This window comes from Oncorhynchus masou, chromosome 31 (assembly GCF_036934945.1).
Source record: "Oncorhynchus masou masou isolate Uvic2021 chromosome 31, UVic_Omas_1.1, whole genome shotgun sequence".
NCBI lineage: Eukaryota > Metazoa > Chordata > Actinopteri > Salmoniformes > Salmonidae > Oncorhynchus > Oncorhynchus masou.
This window is the reverse complement of record NC_088242.1, coordinates 30,323,893-30,344,155: the sequence shown is the minus strand read 5'-3', so window position 1 is coordinate 30,344,155 and position 20,263 is coordinate 30,323,893. Positions and strand designations below refer to the sequence as shown.

Genomic DNA, 20,263 nt, shown 5'->3' with positions numbered 1-20,263 from the left:
ATATAAAGTAAACTTTGGAATTTCCCCTAGTAGATTTTCAGAAAGCAATGTTATATTGTGAACAGATGTTGCATGAAGTATAAGGTCTCAAACTCATTATGTTTATTTTGCAGAATTACTTATAATGTAAACAATGATCTCATATTGATGGCACTTTTCGGAGTAATTGTATAATACAACATAACTGTCTTTGAGGCGCAACCACAAGAGATTATACTTCACTTGATTTAGTGCTTGGCAATTATTAACTGTATTAGAATCATGATAGTTTAAGGCACTCTGAAGAAAAGTCATACAAAAAGATTGCTTTTCCTGCTAATTTCAACCCCATCTGCTTGATTAAACATTGCTACACCCGCAAACAAAAGACCCCGCAAATCAATAGGAATGTGCTTTTTTTGTGGTCAAGTTGTACATAATGGAAAATTGTACAGTGTTTGCTCTTCATAAGCTCAGGACCTCAGCTCCTTGTGAGGGAGTTGTGATGTAGAAAGTTGGGGATCCACTGTATCGCCCCTGTAGAGATACATATACAGCCAGTGAATTCATTCATTTGCTTTTGAGTTCATTCAAAACACTGAAAACAGTATTGGAAGGATAATAGTAAAGCCATGACCATAATCCTACCACATACTTTATATGTTTCCTTTGGATCTGCAAGTTACAGATGCATTGTGAGCTGAGTAGATGGAGGTAGGAGGAAGGGGCTAGAGGTTGTTTTCCAACCGGGCATCTTTCCTCTCCATATACTTTGATAGACATCACATTATTGTATCTGACCCATTATGGCAATTGTTTGAGCATGGGCAGCGCCATTGAGGCCATCTCCATTTTGAAGTAGTCAATTTTCTTGTTCTTCTACTTCTATGAGTTGGCGTGCATACTGCCACCTAGAGCATGTTGTTTGAAAAGCCAAGGTTGACAAATATAATTAATTGGCTGATCCCTCCTGATGACCCGTATGGAATCATGTGATCCTTCCTTAACACATAAGAAGTACCACCCAGTTGACTACTTCAAAATAATGAAAGTCCTCAATGGTGCTGCCCATGCTAAAACAGGTTTTTGGGCACTACAGTCCTCCATGTTGCTCTCCCATACTCATCTTTTCCTCTCACATATTTCTTCCTTCCTTCCTCCAATCAAAAATTACACATCTTATCCCGCTTCCGTCTACCAGACAGGAGTCTGATTCATAGGGGTTCAGGGAGTAATACCTTTCATTTAGTAGTGTTTATTAAAGTGTACTTGATGTGCTGTAAACAACTCTACTGACTGGTCAGTTTGTTACACAGTTCTCTAACACTTTTTTTTTTACAAAACATTACCAGCAGAAGTACTGATACCCACTCTTTGGAATGTTCGGATCCCTACTCCTACATTCTCACAGATACCCCACCAAACACTCCGTCTAATCACACACCCGGTCTATGTCTCTCTCTGCCTCTTTAAGAATTGCACTGATCATCAACAGGATGAACGGACAACCATTCCTTATCGTTGGGGACAGGGTATATTCTGTAAAACCAGATGTAGGCCGACCCTACAGTTTAGAACAGACTAGAACACGTCAAGAACAGTCTGTTCCACTGCAGGTTAGAATTCGTTAGAGGGTTCAGATGGCAGGATCACTCTCAGCTTCACACCAAAGAGAGGATTGTAAACATCATAGAGCGACCTTTGAACTTTACAGTATTAGTAAAGTATGTTAATTATTGACCATCCATAAGCAGTCATGTGCTGTAGGTTGTAAACATTATTGGGTGACCTTTGTTATTTTAGTCTGATTAAGTCCATAACTGGTGGTTCAGTGGTGAGTTGGAATGAGCTACATCACTACCGTACAAGCTGCAGAGTATGGCAATTCAAAACGTCCATGGAGTCAGGAGTCACTGAGTCAACCCTAAAACCCTCTGCCAAAGACACCGTGAGCAGCTCCTCCAAAAACCTGTGCATGTCTTTGACCTCACATGGGCTGCGGCTAGGGGTGATGGCATCACAGAGGTCACCAAAGTGGGTCTGTGTGGCCCAAGAGTCCGAGATGACGAGTCCTCTGTACCGCTGTTTCTCATACTGGTCCTGGGGAAGTTCGTTTGGCCGGGGAACCCACTCCAGTTTGAGACGGTTGTAGCGCCGGTCTCTGGGGAGGGGGGAAGTAAGACCCTGGGTTGTGCGGTAAGAGAAACGCTCACAGAGGAGAACCAGAAAGGTATGCCAGGTGCAGAAGATTTCGGCGGTGAGGATGCGCACTGAGCATGTGCGGAGTTCGTAGTTCTCGGGAGCACGCCGAAGGTTGAAGTGTAGCACGCGCACCTGGAATGACAACGACAGGCTGATGTTGCAGTGCTAATGATGTGTGAAAGAACATCTGCATTCCACAACAGACCCACATGCACACACACATGCTTGCACAATAATACTAACACACAAACAATACACACACACCTGGCAGTCCACGTCCACCAGCAGCAAGGCTCTTCTGGGTGCATCTCTCAGGCTGAGCGCTCCAGCCTCAACGTGCCGCTGTATCTCCTCCAGTAGGGGGCGTATCTGGAAGAAATCTGCTTCCCTCCTCAGCAGCCTCATCTCAGAGAAGCTGTCCGGCAGGTCCAGGGAGCTGGAACGTAGGAAGTTCAGGATATAGCGGAAAATCTTCCCGTCGCGGTCGATGAAAATGTTTCCGCGTTTGTCCCTAAGCGTAGAGATCTGTCCGGTGAACATGGCGCCCAGCATGGAGTCTCGGTAGCGAGTCAGAGTGTCCAGGGTCGTAGTGTAGATCTCACCGCCAACGTTGAGAGAGACGGGGTCCGACAAGGAGTTACTGTTGCTGTCCGAGGAGTTTAGGTTCAGCATCATCAGGCACTGAAACGACCTCTGCTCAGGCTAGAACACTAGATGAGAACACTCAAGATTGGAAATGGTAGAACTGTTGTCATATCACTTCTCTGTCTCCTTCTATGGAATTCAGCAGACTGTTCAAATGAAGTTATACGTCTCAAGCGTCTTTTGTAGCCTGAAGAGACTTTCCTTTCAGAAGCGGCAGGGCGAAGTCGTAACCGGGATACTAGCAAGTCACAAAAATACCCCCAAAAGGATGAAATAACAAAAAGATCAGAAAAGATTGGAAGCTGGATCTGTAAAAAGCCGGTGCTCTGTGCAGGTGGATTTATCTATCTGTAGTTTTGTTTCTCCCCATCATGGTCCTATACTGTGTAGGATTCCTGTTGGTGAACTGAGGCCTGGTGAGTTGCATAAGACTGTTTGTGTCTGAGCAGCTGGCAGTGAAAGAGACGGGAGAGAAGGACAGCGAGGCGGGAGAGAAGGACTGGAATGCTAATAAAGGGGCGCTGCTAGCTTTTATTCTTCTGCCGTAACCCCTACTGTCACACACACACACACACACACACACACACACACACACACACACACACACACACACACACACACACACACACACACACACACACACACACACACACACAAAAACAGACAGGGGCGTGGACACAAACACATACACATAATCTCTGGAGACTGTTCGGGCAAGACACAGTTTGTTTTAAAGTGACAGTAGAGATTCTAAAAGCTCTTTGACCCACAGTGACCAGTTTGTGCAATCTTGTCCCCAAGTCCCCTTCACACAGCGTGTGTGTGTGTGTGTGTATTCCTCCTCACCTGTATGCGCTGCATGGTCCTGTCTATGGCTCCAGGCTGCAGTAGTGTGACAGTACAACCTCCAAAACCTCCGCCTGTCATCCTGCTGCCGAACACACCTTGCACATCTACGGCTGCAGACACCAGCTCATCCAGTTCCTTACAGCTCATCTCACACAGGTTCCTGAGAGTAGGGAACACATTATGGATGGATACTTTATATTTCTATCATATTTTATATGTGGATGAATAAAACAGGAATCTGCCCTCAGTGCATTGAGTGCATTGAGTGCATTGAGGATTTCTTTGAGGGTGTTCTCTATTCACTTGAGTGAGTTGTGGCTTTCCACCATGAGTTTGACAAATTCTTTGTAGGCCCCTTTCTTCAGGGCCTCTTCTGCCTGGGCCGTAAGCTCTATCTCCTCAATCACTTGATGAGCCCTCGATATGTGTCATCGTCCATTCGGCTCTTAGCATCTGGAACAATTTAAAAAATAACACAATGCTTGAATGTATAAGAATAGAATAGAACAGCATATAATATCCTCTCGTTCTCACCCTCCTGGTCCATCAGTGTGGCATCTCTCAAGCTGGCTTTTCCAAGATGGCGACTGCCTCCTCACACTGTCTTCATCTGCCATGGTACTCGCTGCCCATCAGAGAATGTTTGACGTTCTAATTAAGGATGAGGATGACCAGGCCTGAGGCAGACAGAGGATCAGGAGTTGCCTCCAGAGATGTGAGGAAACAACAAGATTATATAATACAGTCATAACACAGTAATAAACAACACTTTCAGTTCAGCTTTAGCTTTACTTTAGCATTAGCCATGATCCTTTAGCATATGCCTATAGCAGTGGTTCCCAACCTTTTCACTCAGGCCCCCCTTCCAGCATTAGGGAACATCCCGTGCCCCCCACAGTTTGGGAACGACTGGCCTATAGGACGATTCCACACCTGCGTAGGCAGAAGATATTTTGGGTATCTCATATTGTTCTGGCAATCCTCACATAATTTTAGCCACTTCTTAGACCTATACATGCCTCCTGTAAGACCCTATGATCCGTTAACCATACATGATGGTGTCAGTATACTCCTTGTAGTGTGTTCTCAAATATGGAGTATGTCTAGATGAAATACACATTTTCACATTAATTTATTCAACTTAAAAAGATATCTCAAAAATACATTTTTTTAAATTTAGCTTATTTTCAGACATATTGCTTGGAATGTCAAAGTGTGCTTGCTCTCTGGTACTTTTAATGGCATGTCCCATTTTTATACATAAATGCATGTTATATTTCATTAACCAACCCCCAGCAGAGGGAGTTCCCTTTGAATTCATTTCCCATTCACTGGTGCTCATAAAATGCCTCAGAACAAAATGAGCAGAAAGCCTACTCTGGAATTTGTTTACATCCTTGTTAGTGAGCATATGTTCTTTGCCAAGATAATTCATCCACCTGGCAGGTGTGGCATATCAAGAAGCGGTTTAAACAGCATGATCATTACACAGGTGCACCTTGTGCTTGGAACAATAAAAGGCCACTCTAAAATGTGCAGTTTTGTTATACAACACAATGCCACAGATGTCTCAAGTTTGGAGGGAGCATGCAATTGGCATACTGACTGCAGGAATGTCCACCAGAGATGTTGCCAGATAATTGAATGTTAATTTCTCTACCATAAGCTGCCTGCAGCGTTGTTTTAGAGAATTTGGCAGTACATAAAATCAGCCTGGCTCCCCAGTGGGTGGGCCTGGGTCCCCAGTCGGTGGGCCTATATCTTCACAGGCTGTGCCCCATGTGAAATCCATAAATTAGAGCCTAATAAATGTATTTCAATTTGCTGATTTCCTTCTATGAACTGTAATTCTGTAAAATCTTTGAAACGGATGCATGTTGCGTTTATATTGTTGTTCAGTATAGATATGATGTTTATTTTATCAATATTTTTGCACTAAGGCTTTTCCTCTGGCGTTACCGATACAAAAAGATCCCACCATCTCGAAGAACAAATATCTGTTGGCATTTCATCTTTTGAAATCGAAATGTCCTGTTCCGTCATAGTTTTTTGTATATGAATGACTGTACTCGCATGAAAATTGGTTGTAAACGAACCCAACATACCAGTTTTGTAAGCATTTTCATGTGAGTTTAACTACTCTAAACTTTCTCATGGTTTGAATCCGGGGGATTAGCTCAAATGGTAGAGCGCTCGCTTAGCATGCGAGAGGTAGCGGGATCGATGCCCGCATCCTCCAATAACTATTTTCGCATTTACTATGGAGACTTCTGTAGTTTATTCAATGACAGTGTGTGTACATATCTAGTATTTGTGTAGTGGATATTTCTGTTCAATACAGTAAGTACGGAATATTCTAAAGTTATTACTTGGAATATAATTGCATTGCCTTCAATGTTCTACAGCATGAATTGCTTTCATTGCTTTCGCTCTCGACTCTCTATACCAGTAGAGGGCAGTATGTTCTCATCCAACTACATTAAATCTAAAAAACGATAGAACCTGTGCAATTTCGACCAATGTTGATCATTGTTCAGGCCTATATCAAGGCCTATATCAAGTGTATTTTCATAAACAGTTAGTTCATGATTAACCCATAAAAAATGTATGAAAATGTTAAATAATGTTTTTAAAATGTATGGAAAAAAATTCAAGTAGAAGGAGAAAGGGAAGGAAAGAGGAGAAGTGCTACAAATTGGTCCCATTGCCATGGGTATGTCTCTCACCATTGCTATGCTGTCTGGAATGTTAAATACACACATGAACACACGCACACACACACTCCCCCAGCTAAATTACACATTTGGTACAAATACAAACCAATTGAAGTTCTCGGAAAGGTCCTCTCTAAAATTAAGCTCGGACCTTAAATCAGGATGTAGGGATGTGGCCTAGTGGATTCAGTAGCCTAGGAAGAAGAGTTATAGGTTCCCACTGAAATTAGGGTAAAACTTCAATTTAAATACAATGACTTTACCTGACTAACAGGTTGTTACATCAATCTCATTTCAAATTGCATTGAAAATTCCACATAGAATAGTTAAAAATCTCACATAGAATCTACATGGAAACTGCAACACAATTCATGTAATGTGGTGTAAATACCTTGATCTCGCAACATCAGATCCATGTCACGGTTTCATCATATTTTAGATGTTTTTTTGTGTGTTTTTTTGGGCTTATTCTCACAATTACATCACGGTCTGTTTTCGTCCTATATTCAATAGTGTACAAAACATTAGGAACACCTGCTCTTTCCATGACATAGACAACCAGGTGAATCCAGTTGAAAGTTATTGATGTCACTTGTTAAATTCACTTCAATCAGTGTAGATGAAGGGGAGGTGACAGGTTAAAGATGGATTTTTAAGCCTTGAGACAATTGAGACATGGATTGTGTATGTGTGCATTTCAGAGGGTGAATTTGCAAGACAAAATATTTAAGTGCCTTAGAACGGGGTATGGTAGTAGGTGCAAGGCGCACCTGTTTGAGTGTGTCAAGAACTGCAACGCTGCTGGATTTTTCACGCTCAACAGTTTCCCATGTGTATCAAGAATGGTCCACCACCCAAAGGACATCCAGCCAAGAGCAGGCCAGTTGTCAAAAATGGGTAATTGATGATAGAGGACAAAGGAGGCTGACACACATTTTGCAGAGCAAAATATGGGATACAGTTAGTCAACTTACAGTCCAGTACAACATTGGTGTCAAAAGACCCATAAAATAATCCATAACTCGTCGTACCTTGACACGAATGGGGTGTCTTCTTTCAGCAAAAAAGGTTGCAGTTGCCTAAGGAGCGAAAACACTGGACACTGGAGAATTGGAAAAACATTGCCTGGTCTGATGAATCCCGATTCCTACTGTTTTACACTGATGGGAGGACTAGGGTATGGAGAAAACCAGATGAGTTCATGCATCCATCATGCCGTGTAAACAGACTGGTGGTGGTGTGATGGTGTGGGGTGTATTTTCATGGCACACATTGGGCCCCTTGATAAAAGTGGAGAAACGTTTGAATGCCACAGGATATCTGAACATCACCGCCTATTAGGAACATCCCTTCATAGCAGCAGTGTATCCATCTGCGAATGGATTTCTTCAGCAGGATATTGCCCCATGGCACAAAGGCTAGGATAGTCCAGGAATGGTTCCACAAACATGACAGTGAATTCAGCTTAGTGCAGTGGCCTACCCAGTCACCAGATCTCAAGCCAACTGAGCATCTGTGGGATGAGAAGGAACGAGCTAGAGATCCACTAGCAGCCAACTTGACACAACAGTGGGATGCATTGGCTTCAACATAGGCCAGCATCCCTGTGGAACGCTTTCGACACTTTGTAGAGTCCATGCTCCAACGAATTTAAGCTGTTCAGAATTCAAAAGGGGGTGCAACTCAATATTAAATCAAATCAAATTTTATTAGTCACATGCGCCGAATACAACAGTGAAATGCTTACTTACGAGCCCCTAACCAACAATGCATTTCAAATTTGAAATAATATGGATAAGAATAAGAAATTAAAGTAACAAGTAATTAAAGAGCAGCTGTCGTGAAGAGGGCAGTCGTGAAGAAGGCACAACAAAACCTATTCCCCCCCAGGAGACTGAAAAGATTTGGCATGGGTCCTCAGATCCTAAAAAGGTTCTACAGGTGCACCATCGATAGCATCCTGACTGGTTGCATCACTGCCTGGTATGGCAACTGCTCGGCCTCCGACCGCAAGACACTACAGAGGGTAGTGCGAAGGGGCCAAGTACATCACTGGTGCCAAGCTTCCTGGTACAATGGTCATTTACAACATTAACAGTGTCTACACTGTATTTCTGATCAATTTGATGTTATTTTAATGGGTAAAACATTTGCTTTTCTTTCAAATACAAGGACAATTCTAAGTGACCCCTAACTTTTGAATGGTAGTGTAAATAAAGAAAAACCGACACCGAACAAAAATATAAATGCAACATGCAACAATTTCAAAGATTTTACTGAGGTGCAGTTCATTTAGGAAATCAGTCTATTTAAATAAATTATTTAGGCCCTAATCTATGGATTTCACATGACTGGGAATACAGATATGCATCTGTTGGTCACAGATACCTTAAAAAAAAGGTAGGGGCGTGAATCAGAAAACCAGTCAGTATCTGGTGTGACCACCATTTTCCTCACGCAGAGATGATCAGACTGTTGATTGTGGCCTGTGGAATGTTGTCCAACTCCTCTTCAATGACTGTGCGAAGTTGCTGGATATTGGTGGGAACTGGAACACGCTGTCTTACACATTGATCCAGAGCATCCCAAACATGCTCAATGGGTGACATGTCTGGTGAGTATACAGGCAATGGAAGAACTGGGAAATTTTCAGCTTCCAGCAATTGTGTACAGATCCTTGTGACACAAGGCCATTTTTATTATTATTTGATTTATTTCACCTTTATTTAACCAGGTAGGCTAGTTGAGAACAAGTTCTCATTTACAACTGCGACCTGGCCAAGATAAAGCAAAGCAGTGTGACACAAACAACAACACAGAGTTACACATGGAGTAAACAATAAACAAGCCAATAACACAATAAACAAGTCAATGACACAGTAGAAAAAAGAAAGTCTATATACTGTGTGTGCAAAAGGCATAAGGAGGTAGGCAATAAATAGGCCATAGGAGTGAATAATTACAATTTAGCTGATTAACACTGAAGTGATAAATGAGCAGATGATGATGTGCAAGTAGAGACACTGGTGTGCAAAAGAGCAGAAAAGTAAATAAAATTAAAACAGTATGCGGATGAGGTAGGTAGATTGGGTGGGCTATTTACAGATGGACTATGTACAGCTGCAGCGATCAGTTAGCTGCTCAGATAGTTGATGTTTAAAGTTGGTGAGGGAAATAAAAGTCTCCAACTTCAGCGATTTTTGCAATTCGTTCCAGTCACTGGCAGCAGAGAACTGGAAGGAAAGGCAGCCAAATTAGGTGTTGGCTTTGGGGATGATCAGTGAGATTTACTGTACCTGCTGGAACGTGTGCTACGGGTGGATGTTGTTATCGTGACCAGCGAACTGAGATAAGGCGGAGCTTTACCTAGCATAGACTTATAGATGACCTGGAGCCAGTGGGTCTGGCGACAAATATGTAGCGAGGGCCAGCCGATCATTACGCACACCTGCCTTCCCCCCGACACACACTTCAGCGATTATTGGACTAACCTGGACTCAATCACCTCTGTCATTACTTCCCCTATATCTGTCTGGTTCCCCACTCTGTACCCTGTCTCAGCATTGATTGTCATATGTCCTTGTATAGCCGTGTGCTGACGCTGTTCATGTCTTGTTTCATGCCTGTTCCTGATTAAATGTTTGACTCTCCATACCTGCTTCTCATCTCCGGCATCGGTCCTTACATCCCCTTGTTGAATTTGCAATTTACAACTTGTTGTGTAATGTTTATGTCCAATGGCTAATGAGCACCGCTATGTTTAATTTATAATTTCTCTTCATATGTCGAGGATTGACAAAGGATTTGCCAGTAGATTGTCAACTTGATTCATGGACAAGACTGCTTTTCTAGCTTGCTAGCTAAGATTTTGAAAGTATGATGTTGACATGATTGGTAGATATAATGTGATTTGATGTCATTTCATCTGTGGCCAATGACCTTGAGTCTTCTTGGATGAGCACTTCTCGTGTAAGTCTATGGCAGAACACTGAGCCAATCACGGCACAACTAGAGAACATTACCAACCTCTATGCTCTGTATTTTCTGCTGTCTGCCCCACCACCACAGAAAGCACTGAGCTTGGCTGAAACACCTGCATTTTGGTGCTGCCTTACTCAAGAAAGCAAAAAAGAGACCATGTTTGTATGCGGCCCTATTAACTTTTTTTTTTACATAGTTTGCAAACTTATATGTGAATCGTATTAATGCCAAAACAACATGAAAATCGTGCAAAAAATAAATAGATTAAAAAATAATAATAATAATACAATTTTTAAGCTAAACAAGGTTGGGCTCTGCCGCTGTAAACAGTCATCCTTGGCTGTCAGAGCTGGAGAGGTGACTCTGTAAACATTCCCCACTTGACCTCTTCCAGGTATTTCTGCAGCTCACATTGACCCTTCTGGCTGGACAGTGACCTCAGACACAGTCTTCGATGCGAGGACGCTATATTTCTGTAGCACTGTGGTCAAGATGCTTGCCGGATTAATCACGCTGGCATCTTCCTGGCATCCTGCTGCTCCACAGCTCTACTCTGATTTGCTGAAGTACAAATGACTCTACTTCCCTCATCAGTGGCTCCATCTCTGTTGAGTGAAGTGCCATAGACACACTTGGATCCATCAGTCAACCTGCCAAGGGGTTGGATGGAAGTTTGCTTCCAGAGGATACAGTATGCATGCTAAGTGCTCTCGCAGTGATTTCAGGAGGACCTGTGCCAACTGTTTTGGAACAGTAGTTGACAGCAAGTGTGCCTCAAGGTTGAGACGACATGGCAACAAATCAGACAGCGACTGTCTGCTTGAGGTTTGTCATGCTGTCAGTTTAGGGCGGCAGGTAGCCTAGCGGTTAAGAGCATTGGGTAACCGAAAGGTCACTGGTTTAAATCCCCAAGCCAACTAGGTGAAAAAATCTGTTGATGTGCCCGTGAGCAAGGTACTTAACTCCAATTGCTCTTGTAAGTCACTCTGGCTAAAAGTGTCTGCTAAATGACAAAAATGTAATTCTAAGTTAGTTGGTGTGGATTGTGAATGGCTTCAGCAACTTCACAAGCTGTTCTAGCGTGGCCCAATCACGCTCTGTGTTCACCCATGGATTTCTTCCCTGGTAGCTAGTAATAGTGATGCACAAGCTAAGCCTATTTGAAACATTGGCATCTACTGTCAGTATTAAACTGCCAGATTCAGAAGCTTAAAAACTAAATAAAAACAAATAGCTTAACCCTGTTCGATTTTAGCCCAAAGTGATTTTATTTTATTTGAGGTAGTTTTGTAGTTTTTTCAGTCTTTCTAAATTATTTTTCCAATTTTTGTTTTTATTTTAGTTTCAGTTTTGGTTTACTATAATAATCTCGATCACCACTTTATGTCCCTCAGCGTAGCCATGTCAATTTAGATAGATTCAGATGATGACAGGATGAGGCTTTATCTTGATTATGCCAAACAGCTGCTGATGCACTTTGTTGACATGAGCAAGAGTGTCTATGGTGATACATTTGCAGTGTACCGTGTACACGGTCTCACTCACTCGGCAGATGATGTTGCATTTCACAGCTGCTCACTCAATGACCTTAATTGCTTTGAGTTTGAAAACCATTTTCAGTGGCTTAAATGTGCCATCAAAAACCCACTGAGGCGACTGTCCGTATCAAGCCAAGTGAAACACATTGTCAAGAACATCCAACCACACATCAAGAATAACATGTGAGATGGTTGCTTCCTCCTCCAGGACAAATACTATCGATTTGTCCAAAGAAATAAGAAGCGATGGAAACCTTGTTCGTGTGATGTCATTCACCATCCTCAAACTGACAACGTCTTTCTTTCATGTGCCTCCAAAGACTTCAAAATCGCGGGTATTCAAAAATATCCACAAATGCAGAAGAGACATTATTTCTCCGGAGAACCTCATCAGCAAAGGCAATACATACAGATCCCTCTGTTGCACAGGTTTGCCAAGTAAGATCAGATCTATTGGAATAGTTTGGTTTGCAATTATGGTTTATATTATGTTGTCTAATAATGTCTATTCCTCCAGGTTCTAATCTCAGAAGATGTGGGCCAGAGCAGTGTGGGTGGAAAATAAGAAGCCAAATGTGTTACTCCAGAGCACTGGAACAAATACCAAACTGTGTGAAGGCCCCCAAATCAATATTACAAAGAAATAAAGGATTGGCCCTCACCTTCTCTGAAATTGAAGTCACTTCAGATTCTCAGGATAAAACTGACATCAGGTAAATAGCAGATACATTATACCTGAAAATGCAATAAGAAACTGCTGGTTGTTAAAGATGACTGTTAAATTGTTCGAAACCTCACCCTGCCATTCACAATCAAAATGGTATTGTGAAGATGTCAATTCCCAAAGCCAGTGAAGTGGAGGAGAACTCCAAGAGAAAGCGAAGGAGAATTGCATTCAAATCATGTAAAACTGGTATGTTTAAACACACATTGACAGTCTGCGTACATTCAATTTACTTGCCATGGTTTTATTCTGTATATTGTTGTGTGTTTAGAATCACATGAGGAATGTAATCTCCCACCTCCAGCCACTACTGCCTCCAAGTCATTTAAACCCGAGCCACCGAACAACCACCTTGCCTTTTGATCGACTGGGAGGACCATTTACTGTATTACTTTAGCTGATCCTTTCAAACTGACGAGTGTGGCTGGTGGAAAGGTATGGATGGAATCACCAGATGGAATCACTCCATGTTTCACCATTGTTAGTGTAGTGAAACAAATGTGAAACTGAATTGAAATCAGTCTGGATTTCGAAGCTAGGTGGTAGGGGCTTGAGAGGTGAACTTTGGCATGTTTTAGAATTTGAGTTTGAAGTTTGGTAATGTGTTGAGGTAAAGTTCTTCTTCCACTTCAATAAAACGTAAACAAATGACAAATGTGTGTAGAAAAAGGCTGGATGTTATTTGACACTTTTCTGTTTATTTTCAGGCAAAGGTCTACACAAGCCCCCACCAAGATATGCCCAGAAGCACCAGAAAACCTGTGCCACTGCTAGCAAGAAGCAAAAGGCTAAAATGCAGCATCCTTCACAATGTAACTCAACTCTTTATTCTTGACTGTTGTATTGAGACCGGTATTCTAATTGTAAAAACAATTGGCATGATGTTGTCCAATTTTTTATTGCAGAGAATCATCTTGGTTTCTCATATGGCTTAACCCTGGAGCACGAGGGTTCTCCTTCTGCCTTCTTAACGGAGGGATTTTCCTCACCATATCGCTGCAAAGGATCAGACCCTTTTCCTGTGAGACGCAAGTATGAAACTCTCCATTTAGAATTTTGGCTTTAACGTTAGTTAGAAATGAGATTGTGTTTAGATTGCCTTTTAGGTTGGCTTACAAATGTGTTTAGAAGAAAAAAAATGCTGGATGTTATTTTACACTTGTGTGTCTTATTTCTTTAGGCCTACCCAACTCCCACTAAATTCTGCTCCCAAGAGCCAGAACCTGTTCCAGCGCCACTAAGAAGCAAAAGGCAAAAAAAAAAAAAAAAACTGCAAGCCAAGTATTGGTGGTGAGGGGAAATTCGACTTCAACCTGAATGAGACAGAGGAAGATTCATTAAAGATGAAAGAACAGCTAATGGGGAATGATTTTCATTGGTATGAGTTGAATTACATATTGCCATGTAGTACAGGATGGAAATATCCTGTGCATGTGTAATGTATTAGTGTCCTTTTGTAAAATGACAGATATCTCAGATCTCAAAGCTGAGGGGGAAAACATCCCTGGTGAAGAGAACAATGAACCGGTAAACTATTACTATATTTGATTCACCTTTAACTGAGGTCATGGTGTGTTGCTTGCAAAGTACATCTTTTGTGTCCTATACAGAACCCTGAGAAACGGCCTCATGTCAACGATGAATATGAATGGAAACCAAGGGAAGGGGGCTTTTGAGGACTCCAACCTTTGCAGTGTGATTATGTCTACAGTGGAGTCCAAATCATGACATTTACATTGACATTTGAATACCTTCTCTAGCTAATATCTTATTTTGCCCCTTTACAGCAGGTGTGAATCTTGGCGAATCAAAGGCTACAGGGGCAGAAATACTACAGGCGATGTCAACATGCCTTAAGAAATTAAAAGCATCAAAGCCTGTTCTGACCATGCCTTTTTTTTGTTTATTGTATATCTAATTTGTTCTTCCCGAAGCCTGTGCCAGAAACAAACTGTTTGCATTTATTTTTTCTTAAATCGGCTTGTACATCTATTTTGTGTTGCAATACATTTTTCATTTCAACCATTCTTGACTTTATTTGCTTCACAGTTTGACATGGACAACAGTTTATACAATGCTGTTCCAAGTTACTGCTCTAGTTGTGTTACACAGAATGACAATAGCCAATAGTAGTATTAGACCCTAAGTCTGGGAGATACATTTTGCACCATGAGTAGAATTTTGCACCATGAGTAGAATTTTGCACCATGAGTAGAATTTTGCACCATGAGTAGAATTTTGCACCATGAGTAGAATTGTATTATACATATCAGGGTGCTTTTCAGGTGTGCAACAACAGAAAGTCCTGGTTGATACAGTTTGTTTTCATATTCTTACCTCAGGCTCATAAAGAAGCCTACATCACAAAATGGCAACTACTTCCAAACATCTAATCAACACACTTCATGATTGGCGATAATCCCTGTTGAATTCATGGTGTGTTTTGGTCAAATCAGGTCACAGTGTGTTCTGAACTTCACTCCAATTTTTAAACGTTGTTGATTATTAGTTGAGTATAGTTTCCAAACTTGATAGTATCGAAATAAAACAATAACTGTTGGCGGTCTTTTTGAGTGGGTGAATCAAAGGTTTAAATCTTATTGATCAAAGTCTCAACCAAATATTACCAACATTTCCACGTTGAAAAGACGTGTGCACAGTGGGCTGTGCTCACTCAAGATAAGTATAGTTGGACAATTGGGAGGTTGAAGTCAATTGAACTTGTGCATGTGCACATAAAAATAAAGACTCTTATGCAGTTGTTCACTTGATTTAGAGAAAAAGTTGCAATTTAGAAGGTGCTCCAAACTGTAGCATTTGATATTGCTCTCAGCTGTCGGTTAACTAAAATGAGCTACATTTGATCTCATTCTATCCTCCCACCAAAGCTGTGTTTGGGTGTGAGAAAGAGAGATCATGTTGCCATGGAAATGTCTCCTGTCCAGAAGGTTAATGATGAGTCTCGGCCACGGCTCGATCTGTTGGGTTGCCAGGCAACGTCAATGGCGTCCCTCGTTGAAAAGCCTTTATTTGTGCAGGGCTGCATGTGCGTCACAACGTTTCAGCAAAGCTTTGTAAAGGACTAGATGATTGGACTTGACTTTTTTTGTGAGTGAAAGTGCCCTCTAAGAGTCTGCTGAAAAAATGACTGTATTGTCAAATTTTACTTTTTATGAATGCTCACAAAAACCTTTTAGAGAGTCCTTTGTCTTGGCTGACTTCTTCACCCAAACTCTTTAAAGTTCAAAAGATAAGCCAGGGCTACCATAGTTCACACAACACTGACAACCCAAATCCTTTGTGCTCTGATTTAAGACTGGGAGCAGGGAGCCCAGGGTATGGGGAGGCCCTTGTAGCGGTAACCTGCCTGAGTAGTTTTAACTGTCTCAGTCTCTATTGAGTGAGGAGGGGGTTTACAGCATGTAAATAGCTTCACAGGCCTCCTCTGTCCACTGCTCCTCTGCCTGTTGCTGAGAGACGAGCTAGAAGTCACCAGGCTCTCTGAGAGGATAACACAGGCCTTTAAAACAACATGTCCTCCCCCTCCTCTTTCTTCTCCGCCAACCCCCCTAGAGATAGGGAAAAGGGCAAAGGGAATGAAACAATTGTGTTAAATGTGGGGAGAGCTCCTGTTTCTGAGAGAGAGAGAGAGAGAGAGAGAGAGAGCGAGAGAGAGAGAGAGAGAGAGAGAGATAGAGAGAGAGAGAGAGAGAGAGAGTGAGTGAGTGAGATACGAAGTGAGAGACAAAGTGAGAGAATGAGGGACAAACCCCACTACACGACATTAAACTAGTGGAAAGGAGGGCGGAAGTGGAGTATGACAAAAGGGTCAGAGAGAAAAACAAGACATGATGAGAGGAGGAGGGCCATGTAGCCGATAGTAGAGGGAGCTACAGAGGTAGATGAACATATAGAGAGGCGTACTATATTTGGGGGCCAGGCCGTGAAATGGAACCCTTTGGAGCTGTGATCAGCTCCAGCGTTCTGCTAGCCTAGCTTCCATTCCTCTCCATTCACCTGGGAGTATGACTCACTACAGAAGGTGACAGAGATGACAGATATTGAAAAACTAGCCCTGATCTGGAGCCTGTGGACGGCAGTGATCTTCGCAGCTGGAGTTGGTGAGGAACTTAATTTGATATCACCCTCAATTACAGGGGGGTGAGCCATAGACATCTTTATGTATTTCTATGGGGTAAGCTTCACTTGCTTTTGAATTTCTCTTCTAATCAGATGTTTGATGCTGAACATTAATCTGGTTTGATACGGATTAGAATGTATATGTTTTTTCCCCCAATACTAAACATAAAGGGATATAGGATATCATATAAAACAATCATCTGTTCGTGAGATAACATGTGTGCTTGACTCACAAATACCTCTTCCAAATTGTACAGAATTTATTAATGGGCAATTGTATGATTAATCATGTTCATATTAATTAAATTGGTAATCAAGTGGCAATGGTAAATGTTGTTCCCCCAGATGAGCACCATTGCCCCAAAGGAGCCCAGGTCCACCTTGCCAGTCTGCAATGCTATTGGCTGTCAGAGTCAGCGACATCATGGCTGGAGGCGAAGGGTATCTGTCGTCAGGTGAAGGGCGGGGATCTAGCCACAGTCCGAAGCACTGAAACTCAGACATTCATCCACAACTCCTTCAAATCGTGAGTAAACAGTTTATGATCTTTCTAACAGATTTATATAGAATATTCTGTCACCTGACTACACTAATTCACTTAATTCCCCACCACCCTCTTTTAAATTGTTGGGTATATGGTACCAGTCAAAAGTTTGAACAGACCTACTCATTCAAGGGCTTTTCATTATTTTTACTATTGTCTACGTTGTAGAATAATAGTGAAGACATCAAAACTATGAAATAATACATTGAATCATGTAGTAACCAAAAAATTCGTAAACAAATCAAAAAATATTTTATATCTTATATTCTTAGCAACCCTTTGACTTGATGACAGCTTTGCACACAGCTTTGCTTTGGTAGACATGCTGGTTAAGTGTGCCTTGAATATTAAGTAAATCACTGACAGTGTCACCATCAAAGCACCCCCACACGGTCACACCTCCTCCTCCATTCTTCACAGTGGGAACCACACATGTGGAGATCATCTCACACAACGGTTGAAACCAAAAATCTCAAATTTACTCATCAGACCAAACTACAGATTTCCACCGGTCTGATGTCCAATGCTCGTGTTTCTTGGCCCAAGCAAGTCTCTTCTTCTTATTAGTGTCCTTCAGTAGTGGTTTATTTGCAGCAATTCGACCATGAAGGCCTGATTCACGCAGTCTCCTCTGAACAGTTGGTGTTGAGATGTGTCTGTTACATGAACTCTGTGAAGCATTTATTTGGGCTGCAATCTGAGGTGCAGTTAATTCTAATGAACGTATCCTCTGAAGCAGAGGTAACTCTGTGTCTTCCTGTCCTGTGGTTGTCCTCATGAGAAACAGTTTCATTATGGCGCTTGATGGTTTTTGCAACTACACTTGAAACTTTTAAAGTTCTTGAATTTTCTGAATTGACTGATCTTCATGTCTTAAAGTAATGGTGGACTGTCGTTTATCTTTGCTTACTTGAGCTGTTCTTGCCATAATATGAACTTGGTCTTTTACGATAGTGCTATCTTCTGTATACCACCCCTACCTTGTCATAACAAAACTGATTGGTTCAAACGCATTAAGAAGGAAAAACTTTTGAAAGAGTAGATGTGTCCAAACATTTGACTGGTACTGTATGCATCTTTTTGTATAGAAAATCCACTGAGTGGGTCTGGCTGAGGGATGGCAGGGGAGAAGGGCCGGATAGAAGCGAGGGTTTGGGAACAGGAAGCCACACTGGGCGGGACAGGGACAGGGGCAGGGAGAGCCTGGGGGGCTGTACCCAGATGGACCTGGGTTCACCAGGACAGAGGAGGAACACAGTGTGTGATGGACAGTACCTCTTCCTCTGTGATAAGGTGGTTACAGGTGAGACTGCATGGAGAGTGTACTGCATGAATACGTCATCGCAAACTATAATTCAGAATGAAATGTGTTTGTTGTCTTCATAGGGAGACCTAAGGGGTGTAACATTGTCACAAATGAACACATTATATTGCGGTGTGCTAATGGATGTGTGTATGTTACTTCTGTCACCTGTAGTTTCCCTGCCTTCGTTAGACAGCTACCTCACAGGTGTTCCTCTCATGTCGGGTGTGTACGCCAGGTCACAGCTACAAGTCCTCCCTACAGTCCCAGACCCTGACCAAAAGAGAGTGGAGGTGAGTGACATAATATTTCACACTGATGGAAACGATTATGATACTTTTTGTTGTTGTTGATTGACCTACTGGACTGCATTCATATTAGGATGTCGTCAGATTTCAGGCAAAACGCTTGGCATGGATGTCATACTCATGGCATCACTTTGTGTCGGCTTTGACCACAGCCATGCTAAAATACAATTTACAACCCCCCCCCCTGATTATTTTATTATCCCCCCCTCAGATGCTGCTGTTTCCTGGGCTGTGGTTCAGCCATGCTGGCCAGGTGGTATCAGTGGAGCTGGTCAGCCAGCCCAGAGAAGTGTTTACCTGGGTCAGAGTTCAGATCCTCCGGCCCTACTGCAGCCCCCACCATCACCTTGTGCCCCCAGGTAAAAAAAATTTTTTACAAAAAAAAAAAAAAAAAAAGCAGGAAGTTTTTGAGGTAATTAAATATTTTCAGTCTGGAAAAACACCAGAGCTTGAGAGTATACCAGTAGAGGTATATCAGACCTTTGTTGATGTACTCATAGATACATTATTTGCATGTTTTAATTACTCCTATAAAAATGGAAGACTTTCAGGTAGTCAATAAGATGACTTGATTTCATTGCTGCTGAAACAGGACCCAGGTGGTAAATATAAAGATCCAGTCCATTTAAAAACTGGAGGCCTCTTACACTTCAGTGTTGTGATGGGAATATCCTGGTGAAATGAATAGCACATAGAACAAACAAGATTTGACCAGATATTGTTCATCCTGATCATGCAAGTTTTTTACATGGACGATATATTGGAGACAGTATACGACAATTACTTGAAACAATTTAACATTGTGAAACATCAAAGATACCAGGCCTGGTCTTCATAGCAGATTTTGAAAAGGCGTTTGATAAAGTACGACTAGAATATATATATACAGTGCCTTTGGAAATTATTCAGACCCCGTTACTTTATCCAAATTTTGTTACGTTACAGCCTTAACCCTAAAATTGTTTTTTTTAATCCTCAGAAAATCTACACACAATACCCCATAATGACAAAGCCAAAATAGGTTTTTAGAATCTTTTACAAATGTATTCAAAATAAAAAACAGAAATACCTTATTTACATAACTATTCAGACCATTTGCTATGAGACTCAAAATTGAGCTCAGGTGCATCCTGTTTCCAATGAACATCCTTGAGTTGTTTCTACAAGTTGATTGGAGCCCACCTGTGGTAAATTCAGTTGATTGGACATGATTTGGAAAGGAACACACCTGCCTATATAAGGCCCCACAGTTGACAGTGCATGTCAGAGCAAAAACCAAGCCATGAGATTGAAGAAATTGTCTGTACAGTCGTGGCCAAAACTTTTGAGAATGACA

The 20,263-nt window shown here is 41.8% G+C and overlaps 2 protein-coding genes and 1 non-coding gene across 3 annotated transcripts in view; 2 read left to right on the top strand and 1 right to left on the bottom strand.

Annotated features, from left to right (window-relative positions):
* Positions 1-30: 30 nt before the first annotated feature.
* On the bottom strand, positions 31-3,270 carry LOC135525155 (BTB/POZ domain-containing protein KCTD21-like). The gene is made up of 2 exons (XM_064952893.1): positions 2,446-3,270; positions 31-2,313 (listed from the first exon to the last, which is right to left on the bottom strand). The coding sequence occupies exons 1-2, from the start codon at positions 2,854-2,856 to the stop codon at positions 1,837-1,839; spliced, it is 888 nt and encodes a 295-aa protein (XP_064808965.1). The 5' UTR covers positions 2,857-3,270; the 3' UTR covers positions 31-1,836.
* Positions 3,271-5,841: 2,571 nt separating this feature from the next.
* trnaa-agc (transfer RNA alanine (anticodon AGC)) lies at positions 5,842-5,914 on the top strand. The gene has a single exon. It is a non-coding gene; the product is annotated as a tRNA-Ala (tRNA).
* Positions 5,915-8,298: 2,384 nt separating this feature from the next.
* Positions 8,299-20,263, top strand: part of pkd1b (polycystic kidney disease 1b) — a 37,189-nt gene continuing 25,224 nt past the window's right edge. The window contains exons 1-6 of the mRNA XM_064952769.1: positions 8,299-8,415; positions 16,672-16,753; positions 17,118-17,298; positions 18,405-18,619; positions 18,794-18,912; positions 19,139-19,286. Of these exons, the coding sequence (XP_064808841.1) occupies positions 8,299-8,415; positions 16,672-16,753; positions 17,118-17,298; positions 18,405-18,619; positions 18,794-18,912; positions 19,139-19,286 (862 nt within the window). The remainder of the gene's footprint in view (positions 8,416-16,671; positions 16,754-17,117; positions 17,299-18,404; positions 18,620-18,793; positions 18,913-19,138; positions 19,287-20,263) is intronic.

What these genes read in the sequence shown, in the direction of transcription:
- LOC135525155 (XM_064952893.1), bottom strand. Translation starts at nt 2,856, where the DNA reads ATGATGCTGAACCTAAACTCCTCGGACAGCAACAGTAACTCCTTGTCG. An exon ending in TGGTGGACGTGGACTGCCAG is followed by an intron (nt 2,314 to 2,445) that starts GTGTGTGTGTAT and finishes TTGTCATTCCAG; the next exon opens with GTGCGCGTGCTACACTTCAA.